At 36.0% G+C, this 18863-nt stretch overlaps 2 protein-coding genes across 6 annotated transcripts in view; one reads left to right on the top strand and one right to left on the bottom strand.

Moving 5' to 3' along the window:
- The window catches only part of rps25 (ribosomal protein S25), a 160749-nt gene that overhangs the window by 51789 nt on the left and 90097 nt on the right, over positions 1-18863 (bottom strand). The gene's annotated exons all lie outside the window — the stretch shown is intronic.
- The window catches only part of dscama (Down syndrome cell adhesion molecule a), a 75880-nt gene that overhangs the window by 42242 nt on the left and 14775 nt on the right, over positions 1-18863 (top strand). For all 5 annotated transcript variants that reach the window (XM_084104713.1, XM_084104714.1, XM_084104715.1 and 2 more), the window contains 11 exons: positions 1012-1287; positions 1402-1680; positions 1776-1895; positions 3271-3450; positions 12753-12967; positions 13778-13874; positions 14042-14170; positions 14851-15018; positions 15398-15468; positions 17102-17342; positions 17982-18128. In XM_084104713.1, the coding sequence (XP_083960839.1) occupies positions 1012-1287; positions 1402-1680; positions 1776-1895; positions 3271-3450; positions 12753-12967; positions 13778-13874; positions 14042-14170; positions 14851-15018; positions 15398-15468; positions 17102-17342; positions 17982-18128 (1923 nt within the window). The remainder of the gene's footprint in view (positions 1-1011; positions 1288-1401; positions 1681-1775; positions 1896-3270; positions 3451-12752; positions 12968-13777; positions 13875-14041; positions 14171-14850; positions 15019-15397; positions 15469-17101; positions 17343-17981; positions 18129-18863) is intronic.

The following is an 18863-nucleotide window of genomic DNA, read 5'->3' on the forward strand; positions in this document are numbered from 1 at the left end:
CTTTTCACAGTGGTATACAGGGCTTGACATGAACTTTTTTGCTCATCAGCTACTGTGACTAGTGGTTATCCAAAGTTAGTAGCCACTCAGCATTTTCACTAGCCACTATTTTGACTTCATTACCATGGGGAAAAACTGCCATATAGATATTTTTAATATTATCTTATAATTTGGCACAGGTATATTAGGCTGCTGTCACTTTAAGACTGACGCATGGATCCGTTATACAGTTACACATGTGTTTTCTTTTTCTCAACTGTTTACGTTCACTTAAAACATAACTGAATGTGTTTACGTGAATACTCGCCAAGCCCGCATTTTGACACTACTTTGTGTGTATTTGTCCGTTTAAGTGCAATAAGCAGCGAAAAAGAACTCAATTTAGTACTGAGAGGCGGCTGTGAGCACAAAAATTAATGCGGGAATGAGTAAAATTATGTGCAATATACACAATCACACGCCGAAATTCAAGCCACCAACAATGTTCATCCGGAGCAAATGAAACGAGATAGTGAGGGGAGGCGGGTTTGTGTGTAACTCACTGTCGGAGAGATGAGAGAGAGAGAAATCTAGAGAGAGTATCTATTCTGAGGAAAATTAGTATTGGAAGCATTTCAGATATTTCAGTATTGATATGTATCGAAAAATCTATATTTTTGACAACACTACATTGCACTTAGTTTAATTTTTCAGATGCCTTTTTTAAAAGACTGCCATTGAAAAATGTATGTATTATACATAAAAGTGGCTAATAGTGTTAATGTCAATCCCTGATGGTATAAAAAGGCATGCAATGTGTGAGAAACAGTCAAGTTTAGGAGTATCAAACTACCCTCCTAATTGTTTACTTTGTGTTGTCTTTTTCTTTCTTTGATCTTAGAAAGGCCCTCATCCATAATCCATAAATCTATATTTTCTTTCTTTTTTTTGCTACATTTTCTGCAAATTGGACTTCCATCACAATGTCAATATTCTTTTAAAGAGAAGTGTTTCTTTTTTGTACGCTTAAAGGTTCTGCTGACATACGACCAATGAAAAACCTCACAGCTATAGCGGGGCGGGACATGTACATTCACTGCCATGTGATTGGTTACCCGTATTACTCCATCAAATGGTACAAGAACTCCAACCTTCTCCCTTCTAATGACCGTCAAAGGGCGTTCGAGAACAACGGCACGCTGAAGCTGCTGAACGTGCAGAAAGAACTGGACGAAGGAGAGTACAGCTGCCATGTGCTCGTTCAGCCCCAGCTGTTCAAGAACCAGAGTGTCCACGTCACTGTGAAAGGTAGCTAGTGATACTTGACGTCTGAAGTAAAATGAGTTAAATAATGTCATTAAAAAGTCCTGTTCAGTTGGTATACAGTAGCAATATTTAACAATGTTCTCTGGTTGTCGTCAGTGCCTCCCTTTATCCAGCCTTTCGAATTCCCACGATATTCCATCGGCCATCGCGTCTTCGTGCCCTGCGTTGTGCGCTCAGGTGACCTTCCCATCTCTATCACCTGGGAGAAAGATGGAAAGCCCATTAATGCCAGCCTGGGTGTTACCATCGACAACATCGACTTCACCAGCTCCATGCGTATCTCCAACCTCCAGCGGGTGCACAACGGCACCTACACCTGCATCGCCCAAAACGATGCCGCTGTCGTCAAATACCAGAGTCAGCTCATTGTTAGAGGTAAGACTAAATGTTAAGCATCCTTTTTTTGTATTATAAATTGAGAAACTTTCACAAAGACACAACTTGAATGTGATTTGTGGATTTTTTTGTAGTTCCACCAAGGTTCAAAGTGCAGCCTCAAGACCAGGATGGAATCTACGGTAAATCTGTCATCTTGAACTGCTCTGCGGATGGAGAGCCACGGCCAACTATTGAGTGGAAATACTCCAAAGGTACTTGGCTTCACTGACAACTGGAACTTTGCATGCAAAAATTAATTTCTTAATTGGTATTTTGTCTTGAAAAATGTATAATCATTCTTAAAAGCACTTACTTACTTTCTCACTTGCTTGAGAAACAAAATTGTGTAAGATACACCGTATGTAATACACTTTGTTTTCAGAGAATATACCTTGAATTAAAGCAGCACTCAGTAGCTTCGGGTTTTCTTCGCTGTATTCTCGCTTTTTGCTCGCAGGTTTCTCTCTAGAGCTCCCCCCACAGCTTCGGAATAGATATTTGACAACACTGTTGTAAAAACTCATTGGTGATTCTCAGACACCAGAGGCTATAGATCAACGACATCAAAGCAGATGGGACATTCTTTAAAACGTCTTCTTCATTCAGGTTCGGACAGCGTGAGGGAGCGCAATAATGACAGCATTTTAGCAGATTTCTTTTGGCCGTAAAGCAATTGTTTACATCGCGAGACCTGATATCACGCGAGACTTCCTGACGCGGCGGCCGCCGGCCCGCCGGCTCAAAGTTGCAAGTGCGTATTTTCCGCTCACGGGCACCAGGGGGGTGCGAAACGACCACCATTCAACCATTCGAAATAAGTAATATAACCATTCCAATGACTCCGAAGCTGTTCAGTTAAGGTAAAAAAGTTACTTAGTTCACCTTTAAGTTTGTTTTTCTTGGAACACTGGCAGAATAGCTTTTTGTTGTTTTTTCAGATTTGAAATTAGATAGATAGATAAAATTAAAATAAAATAATACAAATATCCATGGATATTTAGATAGTTCTATATATATATTTATAGATATATAGATTTTTTTAAATTTATTTTTTTAAATTAAGACAAAATTATACTAGGGATGCACTGATATGAAACTTTTGGCCGATATCCGATAATTCTTTATATTTGAAAGCCGATAACTGATATATTTTTATATATTTGCGAATTTTTGTAGAATTTTTGAGGGCCTGATTACAAAAACAAAAGTCTTACTATTAAAAGCCATGTCCCAAGCACACAATTATAATGTTCTCGTTGTGTTTTTATGTAGCCTATATGACAGACTTGTGCTGCATGTTCCACTTAACTGTATTTTCCATTTTGAAGTGATTTCCATAATATTTCAAGCAATTCAAAACAATCATGGCGAACAGAGTGCATCTGAAGTGTCTCAGCTGAAGGAAATATTCCATCTGCTAAATGATTAAATCTAAAAGTAAATTTATTTTTTAAGAATAAAGTGCACAATTTTATTTTATTTTTTACATTTTAAAACAATTTGCCAGTGGTGAAAAAAAGGGGGGGGAAGTATGATGTCACTGTTTTTTGTGGCGCTTTAACTAGAGGACGTCTTCCTCTTTGCCAGGTGCTGGGGTGCCCCAGTTTCAACCCATTGCTCTAAACTCCGGCTTCAGGGTCCAGCTGCTCGGGAATGGCTCGCTACTGATAAAGCATGTTCTTGAGGAGGACGCAGGTTATTACCTGTGCAAGGTCAGCAATGATGTGGGAGCAGATGTCAGCAAGTCCATGTACCTCAACGTGAAAAGTAAGAAACAATATTGTACTGAATGAAAGATGATTGTTTTGACGGTTCGCTTTGCAGTTCTGCTAAAATTCTAACCTCTCAGCCATATTGAGGTGAAAATTTAGGTGTTTGTTATGAGGTACAAGAGACACTTGCCCAGTTGTATTGACAATCCCTTGGGTTAAACCTCCTAAGGACACTATGGTGAAAGTTCACAGAGTGACCCTTATGCGGCGTAAACCAACAACCTTCTGCAAAACCAATCAAATGTGTGTTTGGGTCACAGCTTTTTGTATCGTGAGGGATTGGAATTATTCTTTGTATTATTATTGTAGATATTAAGTGTAAACCAGAGTTGTCTGTGTCAGGTTGAGAGGGTTTCTGCAGTAAAAGTCTCTTTGTCTGCCTTAGACACATGTGGGTGTTTATCCACGAGTAGCCAAAACCCTTTTCCCCCTCATTACACTGTGAACTCCTGTAGGAGCTGACATGTGGAAAGGCTTGTGCTTTCAATGTGCTTAATGTGTGTGTGCATGTCTCACTTTTTCTGTTTCCACCCACTCTCTGTTACACTCTGTTACCACACACATACAGTACACACATAAGGAGAGAAAAAGCAGTAAATATTGCTTCAGATTATATTCCAAAAATCCTTCATGGTGGTTGTGAGAGTTTTTTCAATTATAAATTCTAAGTAGATTTGTCCACAACATGATGTATTTCAGAGTAAAATAGGGCATTTTTAACATTTTTTTATTTTTTTATTAAAAATTATTAGAACTGTTTGGCCCGACAGTGGAAAAGCAGCTAATGTTTACTTATAAACTTTTGAAGGCTATATGCTGTTTAAATGCATTATTTACCACTTATTTACTATTTTAATTATTATCATCATAAATAATAAACTCATTTAATTTAATTAATATTTTTATTTATAAATAGTTATATAATACAGAAAACTGATTTTGCTATGGTACCGAAATTAGTACAGAGGACTGTGAAATTTTACTGGCTACCAGCTCCTGGACTTTTAGCACTGTGACAACCTTAAGGATGCGTGTCCACAAAAGCTAAAAACGGCAGCACTCTTCTGAAGACAACTCGCTGCAGGCGCTTGAGAGCATTTTTTTCAGTTGAGACGCTATATGTGCTATGATACAGAATATACACGGAACTGTTACTAGTATGTGATTTTGCAAATAGTTTGTTTCTGAATATAAAAATGTCGACACAATGTAACGTACTTGCTCTGGCACTAGTTTTGGATGAAGAGATGTGCTTGTTGTCATTTTGTTATCGTTGTACAAGCAGAATATTATGGTTGGTCATGTGGCAATTGTCCCGCCCCTCCTCCACTCTGATTGGACGGCTGGGTAAAAAGTGCGTGTTTTACCCAAAGTCGAACATTCAACTCTCGACGACCGGTTGAGAACAGCAAACGCTCAGCGTGAAATAGTCGCTCGGCGCCTCGTCACGCTACTGTAAATACGCTAGCGGACACATGACCTAATTGCAGGTTTGTGTAATATTCTGAGTTCGCATTTTACTGTTTTTACACACAGCCTTAATAAACTGGAAAACAAAGCAACTTGTGTTACTTACTTAAAGTAACTCAGATATTTTGTTGTAAATTTAAAAGTAATGTGTTACTTTACTAGTGACAAAAAAGTAATCTGATTACATTACTCGCGTTACTTGTAATTCATCACCCCCAACACTGAATATGATAAGATTTATTATAATAAAACCTGGAACGTGTATTTGTAGAAAGTAAATTGGGTCAGTTTTGATTTCATGTTGACTTCATCAAAGATGTTTATTTAAAATGCAGTAATATCTTTATACACTTGTGTGACTCAAATCCATTTGATTTAACAGTGTTTTTCTACAGCTTGTGACACGGCAGCTAAATTAACTGTTTTAATGTCGGGTTATCCGACTATTCCCTGTCTGCCTATGCAAAGGAGGCTGCGTTCTCATTTGATCAGAGTGTGATGTTAGAGAGACTTATTTTCACACCCTGCTCTTATCAGCACGCAGCAGGAGCTTCCCTGCAGAGCCGCTCTCTCTGCCCAATACAACCTCTTCTTCATCCTCCCTCCCTCACTCCCTATTCTCTCTGCCGTCTCCTTCTCATGTCGTGTAACAACACTCACTCTGTTCTCAGAGAGATCGATCGGCTGACAGGTGAAATACTGTCGTACAGGCTTGTCGTGGTGTTTGTGTGGAAAGCTCTGCTCCCGGAGGTACAGGTCTGTTGTTGTGGCTCGCTGGTGTAACTCGAGTCTCCCTGAGAGGTTTGTTCCAGGGTCCGCTGCGATCTCTTCAGTTTACCGCAAACAAGCTCCTCATTAAGATCAACCCTGATCAGTGCTGAGAGTTCGGTTCATGTCCCCATAGCCACAGAATAGGAGAGAATCGGATCCTTCTGGAACAAAACAGGAAAAATTCTCAAATCCATTACTCAATACTCAAACCTGATTTGAAACTCTACTTACTACAACAATAATAATAAAAAAATATCAGGTTTGAGTTGTTTTAACTTCTTTATGAGAAATACATATCTAAGTGCTGTTTTTTTATATATAGTGTTGTAAAAGGAGATTATGAAAGGTTTGCATGCTAATGTAGCTAGCTGTATTTGGAATGGAAGATGAGTGTACTGCTTATGGTGTGGTATATACAGTGTAGACATATTTTATTTAATCTGAAACAGATTATTTTATACATTTCATGTATGCCACAGTGCATGTTTAATTCATTGATGTGGGGTTCAATTAACAATAATTACTAAAAATAAAGATGCAATAATGTTTTAATACCTTTTTATTTTTTAACAGCAGAAACAGATCAGATTGAGGAAAGAATATTCTGTGCATTGCATTCTTTTGTATACCCCAGATTTTGGCCAAAAATGTGATTTAGGTCACAATCTGGGCATGCTACGCGAGGCTAGTTGTAACACACATGGTTTAAACGTTTCCACACATGCTAGCACAACGAAACTTTAACTTGCTAGTTGCCATATCAACAGTATATATATCACTGAACTTTTAACCATAGCAAAAGTAAATTTCTTACTTTTAGTGTTTGTTTAAAAATGAGACAAATATGCTATTATTTTAATCTCCAATTAGTTATTTAAAGGTGCAGTGAGCGATTGCTGAGAAACACTGTTGATCTGCCCAAACAAACACACCCTTCATTGCTGTGCCCCCAAAATGCACAAGCACTCAGTGAGTGAATGACTATTTATCATAGCTAAAGCGAAGCAAAATAATGTTTTGCAAAAAAATAAAGTGAAGATGAGGAACGAATGACAAGGAAGAACAAAAAATGAAAATACCAGAGTATATACAAGCAAGATTTCGCTGTTAGTCGCCAGCAGCAGCACACCAGCTCCAAACAAACAATGACACTCAAAATTGTCCTGTTACTAGCTAGCATTACAACAACAGAATATATTGGTTATGTGAAACATAGCAAAACCAATGCTACTGATGTATGGAGCAGAAACAAACCAACCTCAGCGTCCTTTTTCAGGCCTTCACGCTTCAGTCTCTCCAGCGCTGGAAAGCTTTTCTAATATTAACACAGCCCCTTAAGCTCTTGCCTGATCATAACCCTTCTTTTTCCAATGATATTCCTCTGAGCTTTTCTCTTTTGTAATGTCTCTCAGCCATCTCTTTCTACAGTCTTTCTTCAAATCTCTATCTTGCTCGCTCTCTCTCCTCCCCCATCATGAGTGGACATGTCCCCTACTGCTGATTGGCTACAAGTGTGTTGTGGCGCTCGGTCCAATCCACTTTTCAATAGCGTTTCTCAGAAACCGCTTACTGCACCTTTAATGCTTAGCTTACAATGTGCCCTGCTATTAGAACTATGCTATTCTATTATGTTAGCGATGTAATTCAAATACATAACTTTTATATAGCTGCAGAAATAGTTAGTATTATGCGATGTAGAGTGTAGAGGCACTGTTGCTTGACCGTACAGTGCAATTTTCAGGAAATCCTGCTGAGAAAAGAATCCCAAGAAACTCTCTATATAACGAGTGTCACGTCAATGGCTGTTTTACTATAATCCCTCCCCTACTTTACTCTGATTGGCCGCAAGCTTTTCCATTTCCAGTATCATGATGCGGCTCATTCTCCACGCAAAGCCCAATGGTGCAGTAAAGGAGGATATCAGGCCGCGATGAACACGGCCACTTAACCAGTCAGCTCACTGTTTACCCCAGTGCATCGTGGGGCAGGGGATGCTGTACACATGCATGTAATCTGCCCGCCAGCCCAGTGAGGCGGAGGGTCTTGGCCTACATCCACCACACACAGCCCTGAGCGCTGATGCGATAGGGGATGATGGGTGCCCTCAGAAAGCCTGCGGGGAGCCAGGAGCCGCTATGAGACTTAGACAGGAGAGACATTACACTGGAGGAAGCCTCCATCTCCAGCTCCAGCTCCAGTCATTCCTGTTTCATTTGTTGCATTTGGTTATGCGCCCTAGAAACAAAGCAGTGTTCATTTTTAACATATTAGAAATAATATGTTTTGCATTTTTTATATTTATTATATTTAAGATACATTATTTATGAATAATTAATATTTTTTATATAAATTTACATTATAAATATTAAATATAGAAAATACACTTATAGTGTATTTAACACTGCATAATGTGCATATAGTTAACACAAACCAAAAATGAGAATTATAAATTTTACAGCATTTATTATACCCTTTGTTAATGTTAGTTAATAAAGATAAAATTGCTCATTGTTCATGTTAGTTTACAGAGCATTAAATAATGTTAACAGATATTGATTATGAACAGATACATTTGATGAAAATATATTAATGTTGAAATTAACATAACAAAAATGTATAAATACTTTAGAAGTATTATGCATTGTTATATATTTTATAAATTCTATTCTAAATATTATAATAGTTATAATATTTATATATAATTATTTTGAACTATGGTTTGAAATATTGATTTCATTTTTTATATATATTTGCAAGCTGTCTTTTACATTATTATTTAGTCTATTATAATTGTTTTAAGTTTAAAAAGCTGTTAAATGGCAATTTTCATTGTGACAACTTACCCCTTATATGGCAATATGCCACACTCTATTGGAGCACTGAAGGTTATCATGTTAAATGAACAATATCTTTTTTGTAAACTTTAATGTTCAGCTTTAAATATTCATTTTTTTCTGTACAAGAGAAACTGGATCAGATCCCTGTGTCTGCACCAAACATGCGGCAAACGTGTCTCCGATTCACAGATTTATGTGTGGATTGATAGTTTGGGGTCAAATGTCATAGAGCTGTGCAAAGCAAACTGTCAATTCTGACCCTTTTGACCTAATTAGACTGATTAGTTTGACAACCCCTCCAGCCTTATACACATCAAGACTTTAAACAACACACAATCGTTCTTTTCCTCTCGTGCTATTTTTTTTCTCATTCCGAAAAGGAATGAAAAAGGACGAAATTACCAGCGTCATCCTATCAGAGAAAGATATTCAGCCTCGGATCCATGATGCAAACATGCAGGCTAGTAACTGCTCTCCTCTGAAAATCAATTCTGGATGTTTGTTCTATTCTTGTCCTCCATTGACAGCACCCTCTTACAGCTGGGGGAGAGCAGGCAGGCCGGAGCTGGTTGGCATGGTAACGTGTCCAGGTGAAAGGGGGGTGGGGGGGCTCTCATGGGAGGGGGTGAGGAAAGCAGCCAGGATTCCCTGCGGACTGGATATAAACCAGAGACCACAGACTCCTACTGCATCTCAGTCAGCTAGACCTGTCAAGGACACACATCTGAAAATGAGCTCTGTTTTTAGATGGATGGATGGATGGATGGATGGATGGATGGATGGATGGATAGATAGATAGATAGATAGATAGATAGATAGATAGATAGATAGATAGATAGATAGATAGATAGATAGATAGATAGATAGATAGATAGATAGATAGAATTTAAAGTGACACAACAATATCGTCCGCTGGTCTGGACGCTAATATAGTTATCTTTATTGTTATCATTTTTGGTGTGAGCGGGCCTCATGAAAATCAAAGCCATAAATCTAAACAAGTTGTGTTCCAAATTTGAGGTTGATACCTCAAAAAAATTATTTTTCAGTAAGATTTGGTTTGGGCGCAGTACCAAACGTTTCCACTAGATGAAATTAGTTTCCCATTGATTTCCAATGCGGTAATTTTTTGTGTGACTATTTTTTTCAGGACCATTTAACCGTTTCTAATCATGTCCATGATTGAAGTAAAAAATTCTATAAAAAAAACCCCAACACACAAACCTTAATTTCAAAGTGTTGTGAAATCAGTTACAATACATTAAGTTCTTCTTATGGAAGGAAAACAAACAAGTTTGTTACAAAAAATTATGCCGCAGATCATACAATCATACAGTGGTTCTCATTAATGTTAGTACCACCAATAGTGTGTTTCACCAGTAATATTTCTATAATGAAATTGTGCCAAACATAGACTGAAATTAATTCTTGTTAAAATTCCCTGGATTTGATTTATAAATAAATTTGCTGCGTCCTTTTTAGTCTTAGTAAAGTAGAATCCAGTTATGAATGATTTGTGTATTAAATCTGAACGCGTTTTGTCAGCTTTATAAACAGTTTGGGTAACATAAATGTGTTAAATAAATGTATTACATAAGTTAACACATTAATGTTGGCAGATACACTGTTTTAATGAACCTTTTATACTCTGATACAGTTTGCTTTGACTAAAGAGAACACAAGTTGTGAAGTGTTTGTTAAATTCATGATCAGGGATTCATTTTTCCTCTCAGGCAAATAATGCTGAATCTGTGTTGTCATCTCATTCTTTCTCTCGGGATGGGTGAACATCACTTTCTCTGCCCCTGATAGACCAGAGTATGAAAGCAGCTACCTTGAGAAACTGTGTGTAAATGTGTGTTTTCGTGACACATGCAAAAACATAATAATGTGCACTCTCAAAAGCAGCCTAACGCGGATCATTTTTGTCCATTTACGACCCCTAAATGAATGAGTAAAACGAGCCTGAATCAATCCGAGAGGATTCAGAAGAGACGTAAATCACTCCTACAGCCGGAGAGCAAGTTCCTGCCCAGCAACACACCGTTCTTCTGTCTGGATCTCAGGAGGGGAATTAGCACCTTCCCTTTCAGTCCAACTGCTGCTTATAATTCTGCTGGATATTAAAGAAATACATCAACACAGCAATTATGCAGTCATGATGAAGACAGCTCGAAGCCTGAGGGAAGATGCGGCTGCCCCTCCAACACAGAGCCTACTTCCCTCTTTAGTGTTTTATTCTGGATAATCACATAACTCCCGAGCTCTCGGCCGGGATAAGAAATAGGATGCCAGTTTAGGCTGCCTGCGTCTTTTAGTGGGGGACTGTACAGCTTCATTTTTATCCTCTGATCAACTGTAGTCGTATTAAGAGACTTGCACGTGTACTCTCAGTGTTTACAAATGAAAACGCTTGCTAACAGGGTAGACATGCTCAGTGACTGTTAGCTTATAGGGTGTCAATATGCAGTTAATTGGGATATCTTCTGAAATGTTGATATTAATCATACTCATTTTGTAACCTTTAGCTCAAGTCATGCCAAAAAAATATATTCGGGCTGGTCCAGCTAATGCACATGCAACAAAAAAAAAAAAAAAAAAAATGCCACAATCACAAAGGGTCATGTTTCACAAATTCATATTTTTGATGTTTTTTTGTTTCATATATTTTATGTATATTTTTTAAAATCACATTTAAGCGGAAGGGATGAATTTTAAGTTATTTTACTTTGGTTTGAGCTGGGGGGGGGGGGGGGGGTTTCTCAGCTTACATTTTAATTTAATTTTAGTATAATTCTGTTGTCATTTGTATAATTTTTTTGAATATATTTTTGTATAGCTTTTTTTTTTTTTTTTTTTTTTGAGTATTTTTAGTACTTCAACTTAAACATACAAAAAAAAACAGTTCTTCATTATGTTGAAAACATTATTCATTTTATATATATATATACACACATTATATATACACATTTTCACAATGTGTGTGTATATATATATATATATATATAAAATAAAATATTATATTACATTATATTAATATTATATTGTCACGGGTTGTAGGGAACACGAGCATATTATATTATATTATATTATATTATATTATATTATATTGTATTATATTATATTATATTATATTATATTATATTATATTATATTATATTATATTATATTATATTATATTATATTATATTATATTATATTAAAAACACAGGAACTTTTATACAGACGATAATATGGTAAACACAGCTGGACAGAAGTTACCATGACGACACATGATTGGCAGGAACAGAACAAAGGAGAACAGGAACCAATGAATACTAACTAAAAATCTGTGAAACAGACAGACTTAGTGTGACTATTATTATATTATATTATATTATATTATATTATATTATATTATATTATATTATATTATATTATATTATATTATATTATATTATATTAATTTTTTGTCACCTCTCTTGTATTAGCTACTGATGTTTGTACTCTTGTTTTCTCTCTAATAATGATGTCACTTCCTGGATGATGATGATGTCATTAAAGGAACTACTTAAAAAAAAAAAGAAAAAAAAGAAATGATGGAGATATTTCTTATAAATTACATTAATTGTCATAGTGTGATAAAAGACTGAAAAACAAGCAACTTTGATGGGATTTCAATATTTAAAAATGGTCATTTTAATATTTAAAAATATTTTATACAAACATATTTAATACATGTAAAAACCATAAAATATGAGATGTGTTAAAATCAGGGATGTAAACAAAATAAAACATTGCTAAAGTGATTTTTTTCTTTATTTTTTGGCTGCTATGCTGAGAATTGCTGGAGTGAATAAGAGATGACATGTAAACGGTCGGGACTTTCAACCTGACACACTCAATCACATCACACGCTGTACCGGCGCTCCCACGTACCCGCCTGGTGCTCCGATTCCCCAATGAATGCCTGTGAGGAACGTGTGTGTGCATGTGTGTGGGATAATAACTGTACCTCTGCATAAAGCATCACATTCAATCTTGTATTTGCCATAGAGCTGTGAAACATTTACCTTGTCTGGAGTAGGAAAGTGTTCTGATCCTTGCTGTTGTAAAACGTTACATGGCACTTGCACGAGTGCAAGTTAAAAGTCACTGATGTCATGAGAAAAACTCGCTCATTCATCACTCGCAGTCATGGCATGTGTCCTCATGATGCATTTTATTTTCTCCTTCTCAGTTCCGGCCATGATAACATCGTACCCCAACAACTCTCTGGCAACGAAAGGAGAGAAGATCGAGATGAGCTGCAAGGCCCACGGTGAGAAGCCCATCATGGTTAGATGGGAGAAGGAGGTGGAAAAGGAGAAGCAGTCGCATATGATCAATCCAGACATGTGGCGGCACACGGTCACAGTCAAGAACGTCGGCGACGAGGTCGTCTCCACCCTGCAGGTCGGCTTCTTCATTTGTGCATTATCATTTTTCATGCTTGGCCGATTTACATATTTCGAAATGAAACAATTCTTTATACCTAGTAGAAAATATCATACTGATGATCCTTGGTTTAATTCTGAAGGCTAGTTTGATTACTAATTAATTGTTTAAAGGGTGATCAGGTCCTTCACATACACATACACATACTCACTATTATATTTAAATAATAATAAATAGTTAATAATAATATATAGAATATGTATATATATAGACATTTTATTATTTGTTTATGTGGTTTTACTTTATTATAGACATTACTTTTACGTTTGGGGTTAGTACGTTTTTCTTTTTTAAATAATTTAAATATGTTTTAAAATATGATTGATTCCTTTTGGGTTTGGTTCCAGAAATCATTCTAATATGCTGATTTGCTCCTCAATTATTTTTATAATCAATGCTGAAAAGAATTGTACTGCTTCATATTTATGTGGAAACCGTGATACATTTTATATCACATTCAAAATAACAGCATTTATTTAAAATATATTTTTTTGTAACATTATAAATGGCTTTAGTGTCACTTTTGATCAATTGAATGCATTCTTCTCAAATAAAAGTAATTCCTTTAAAATAAAAAAATCCCAAACTTTTGAATGTTGGTGTAAATGTATTTTTTTTTCTTTTTTTAAATGTAACATTAGTAATGTAATGTAGTTTACATTACTATAGTAGTTTACATTTGTAATGTAAAAGTTCTGTTAATAAAATGTTATTATATTGAATTTATATTTGAATTTTAGTTCTATTTTTATATGCATTATATTTCAGATCTATCCAACGATGAGAGAGGATTCTGGGTTCTTCTCCTGTCACGCCATTAACTCTTATGGTGAAGACAGAGGCATCCTTCAGTTAACGGTTCAAGGTAAGCAGCCGGAAAATCACCTGGGCTTGGGTGGAGATTCTGGGGATTTATTAGGCATTTGAAACGAGACTCTTGAGGAAAATCTCCTGATTTAAATGTCATTGTTTAAATGCGGGGAGGGATCCAAAGCCTCTGAGAATCTGAGAGCCTTTTCGTTCAATGCTCAGAGCCACCAGAGCCTCCTAAAGTGGAGATTCGTGAGGTGAAAGAGAGGACCATCGCCCTCCGCTGGACCATGGGATTCGATGGAAACAGTCCTATCACCGGCTACGATATTGAGTGCAAAAATAAAACAGGTACGTGATCCAAATGAATGCAAACAATAGTAGTTCTTAAGGGATACTTCACCGATTAGCATTAAGCTTTGTAGAAACCCGGTAGTATTTTCGAATGACTGTGCTTCCCTCCTTCATGTCCCCCTGAGACGAGAGATTTCTGTCTTGTGTGTCTGGGAAAAAACCTCCGATGACGCAAAAATCTTCATTTTGCGTCATCGGAGCCTTTTTTGGCCAGAGGCGAGAGACTACAGCCAGTAGGAGGAGCTCGTCCCGCATGTCTTCAAGCCGCCCATAGGGGGATCTCACGATAAAACGGCGTCTTTTCAGTTTCGAGTCAACTAGTAGCCTAGTTGTATCATTTCTTCCGATACTGCCCTCTGTAACCGGTAGGTGTGGCTTGGGAGTGGCCTTGTAGGGCAGCGAAGCAAGTGCATTCTGGGAGTTGTTGTCTTTCATCCACATGAGCCAAAAATAAATTTTCACCAACTTCTAAAATAATTTCACATTTCTACAACATAAATGACCCAATTTAAATACACATTCATCCAGCGGTGAAATATCCCTTTAGTTAGTTTGGCATGAATAGATCATCATAAACCTTGTAATTGAGATTAAAATGGCAATAAATAAAGCTGATCAGCTGACACATGAGATCCAGATATGTTTTCAACCATTTGCACATCTCTACCCATAAACAGAAACTTGGGAAAGAGCTCGCAGGACCAGAGATGTTTCTCCCACCTTAAACCAGGCGACCATCATTGAACTCCACCCATCGTCCACCTACAACATACGCATTTTTGCGAAGAACCACATTGGGGACAGCGAACCCAGCAACGAGCTCACCGTAACCACTGACGAAGCAGGTGTGATTTATTAGTCATATTTGTGATGTGAAACGTCTCTGGTATTATTATGTAGGCCCACATTTCATCAGTGCACTGTGCACGTTACTCTTTCATCCTATTTCTGGTATTTAAACTGTATTGGGCTATCTTTTAGGGCTTTTCATAGAACAAATAGTAATGCAAACATTGTTAATGTTTCACTTCCTGTTGAACATCAGTTGACACAGAGAAGCAATTATGATGCAATACTGCCAACTGGTGGTCAAGGGTGACATTACAGGAGAGTGACTGATAAACTGATAAGCTGATACTGATAAGTGCTGGTGCCACTGTTTGTGAGAAATATGACTGCAGATATCAGATCACGCTAAACAGTGTGAATGTTTGACCGCTCTAGACCCAGAGGGACCTCCCCAAGACGTGACGCTGGAAGCCATCACTTCCCAAAGCATAAAAGTTACATGGAAGGTAGGCCACAGTGTATTTGGACTGTATCAATGCTGTTTTGTTGAAGTGTGTGTATATATATATATATAAATATATATATATACATATATACATATATATATATATATATATATATATATATACATATATATATATATATATATATATATATACATATACATATACATATATATATATACATATACATACATATATATATATATATATATATATATATATATATATATATATATATATATATATATATGTATATGTATATGTATATATATATATATATATATGTATATATATATATATATATATATATATATATATAATGTATGTATATACACGTCACAGTTTGTCACAGCATCTAAAGAGCACATTCAGGGCTTTTCAGAGATATCAAATGTTTGGAGGTTTCACCATGACAACAACTTCTACTTGGTCTTTAAAAATGACTGACATTAATTTAGTGATCAAATTTAGCACTCTTATGGAAATAAGATTGTATTTTGCAATTATCATTTAAATCGACAATTTTTTTAAATTGTTTGTCATAAATCAACATCTCAGGAAAATGTTATGGGGTTTCTAATCAAAGTATGAATTTATGTTACAAAACAGGGCATTGATTTCATACATGTCTACTGTAGAGACACCAGGAAATCATGTTTATCAGGCATTTTGGGAGACACAATAAGTGAATAGGGGAAGAAATTATTCATCAATATTACTATGAAATATTAGATATTATTATGAAAATGTTGCCAGTTATTACTCCCATTATTACAATAATTTATTCATTGTTGCCTCAAGAACACATTAATATGCAAATTAGATACAGTGTTAGATGCATTGTATTGAATGGCACTGCCCATCTATGGCCCTTTTACCCACAATTACATAAAGTAAAATGGTATATCAATTATTTCCATTATATCTTTCATTACATAATTGAGAATCATCTTTATACAAAATCCTGAAACCTAAAAATTGATTGGTGAATGAAAAAAAATCCTATTGTTTTTGCCGATACATGTAATTTCATGTCATTTTATTTTTTAAACAACTGAGACAAAGTGTCCATTACAGAGGACACAGCATAACATATGAATAAAATATAATTTAATTTAAATCAATAATATATATATATATTTATATTTATTTATTTGTATTTCATTATTATTCATTATTTAATTATAATAATTTTATATTAATTCATAATAAAGAAATTAATACAGGATATAGTGTATATATGTTTTTATATACTAGTTTCACTAGTTTATACTATACTAGTTTTTTATATACTAAACTATACTAGTTTTATAATACATTTATAACTATATTTGTCTACAAAACTAAGTTCAACTTAATAATTTATACTATAAATAAAATATATGCATGTATACATTATTTATATAGAGAGAGATTATTTATATATAGAGAGATTATTTGTATCATATTACAAAATGCAGTCCAAACTTTTAACTTTTAATATAGCTCCTGGATATATATATAATAATATACATATATATTCAATTATATATGTTCAAATATTTTTTATGTTGATGTGGAGAGAATGTTTAACCATGAAATATAAGACTATAATTAGCTTATGAAGACATTATTCCAAATATAATATCATCTGTAGGCACCACTGAAACATCTCCAGAATGGCGTGATCAGGGGATATCAGGTGTGCCATCGAGAACACTCCATCAACGGCAGTCACCAGTTCGTCTGCATCAGTATGGAGGCCACGGGAGAGACCGAGTCCCTGAGCCTCAACAACTTGAAGAAGTTCACAGAGTATGAGGTGGTGGTGCAGGCCAGTAACAGTGCCGGTCCGGGACCTGCTTCCAGTGAGGTCCGGGCAACAACAATGGAGGACGGTAAGCCATTGGAATCATTCACATGATGAACAGACCACTTTTTGGATGACCTATAAATTAATGAATTAATGTAAACAGTTTTTATCTGTAATGAATCTTTAAAAATGTATCATCAGAAAGATATTCCATTATATGCTTCAAGGGCTGCGTCCGAAATCAAATACTCTCTTGAGTAGGTACTTATTTTGAATAAGTAATTACTTCATGATTGCTAAGAAAGTATGTTCTATATAGTATGAGTGTGTGTAGTATGAATGTAATCCGGACATACTACATTCATCATGTTGTCATTATCATTACGTCACTTCACACTTCAGAATCTGCTGTACTTTTTGCCTAATCTTTTATGAGTACTGTGAATTTGGTTATACTTCTTTTGTCACATACTGTTTTTCACCTACTATAGGGAAGAATGCGATTTCGGATGCAGCCACTCACATTTGAAATATTTGCTGCCATCTAGTGGCCACTGGAAATGCTTACAATGCTTACAATTCTTGTAAGGACTGTCTCGAATTCAACCCAATTCAAGTTAATTAGTCAATTTCAGTTCATCCACACCTACTATACATATTCTGTGAGTAATTATGCTGTTCTGTCAGTTTCTGAGATGATATTGTATGTCTTTTTTGCTCTCAGTACCCGGCAGAGCTCCAGAGAAGGTTGTGGCCACCGCCGCCTCACCAGAAAGCATCTCTCTGTCCTGGCAGACTCCATCCAGAGAAGCTCTTAATGGCGTTCTACAGGGTTTCCGCATCATCTACTGGGCCAACCTACCAGATGGAGGTAAAGCTCAGACCCCAGAAAGTGCCTGAAATAGCATTACTTTCCTGAGATTGGAACCATGGGTCTTTAGGTGTCCCACTATGGTCCTCTATATATTAGTAATAATAAATAAAATATATGTTATAATTATTGTATTAGTATTATTATATTATTATAATGTATTACTATTTCTATATAGATAGATAGCAATAATATATGAATATATATATAAAATAAATAAATATTTGCATCCTTTGGCCACTAGGTGGCAGAATATATCTTTTCATCTTGAAATTCTTCATTTAGAAGCCAAGAACTCAGCCAAAAGCCAAAACCTGTCCCAGTACCGGCGTATTAGCTCACTATATACTCAAAAATACATACCACAATATCACCATTTTGCAATTCAGCAATATTCTCTTTTCATAAGTGTTGTGCCAGCATGCATACATGAAGTGGCCTCTCATGAGTGATTTAGACTGTGAGGTTAGTTAATCGATCATTCAGCGCTGCGGCACACTAACCAGAGAGCAACATAACACATTCTGCACACCTGTTTAATTGGCTGCTTTATGGCTCTCGATCAACTTGTGCTCAGTAGAACAAACTCACAGCACACATTATGTCAATCCAGCTCTTTCCAGGAGCTATTTGCTTATAAATTGCCTTATTATGAAGCAGCAGAATTCAACCCGGGCAATTCTAGGACAAAATTCAGCAGCGAGTAGCAAAAGACAGTGGCTCTTTTCCATCCAA

The sequence above is a fragment of the Abramis brama genome, assembly GCF_963993115.1.
Source record: "Abramis brama genome assembly, chromosome: 25".
NCBI lineage: Eukaryota > Metazoa > Chordata > Actinopteri > Cypriniformes > Leuciscidae > Abramis > Abramis brama.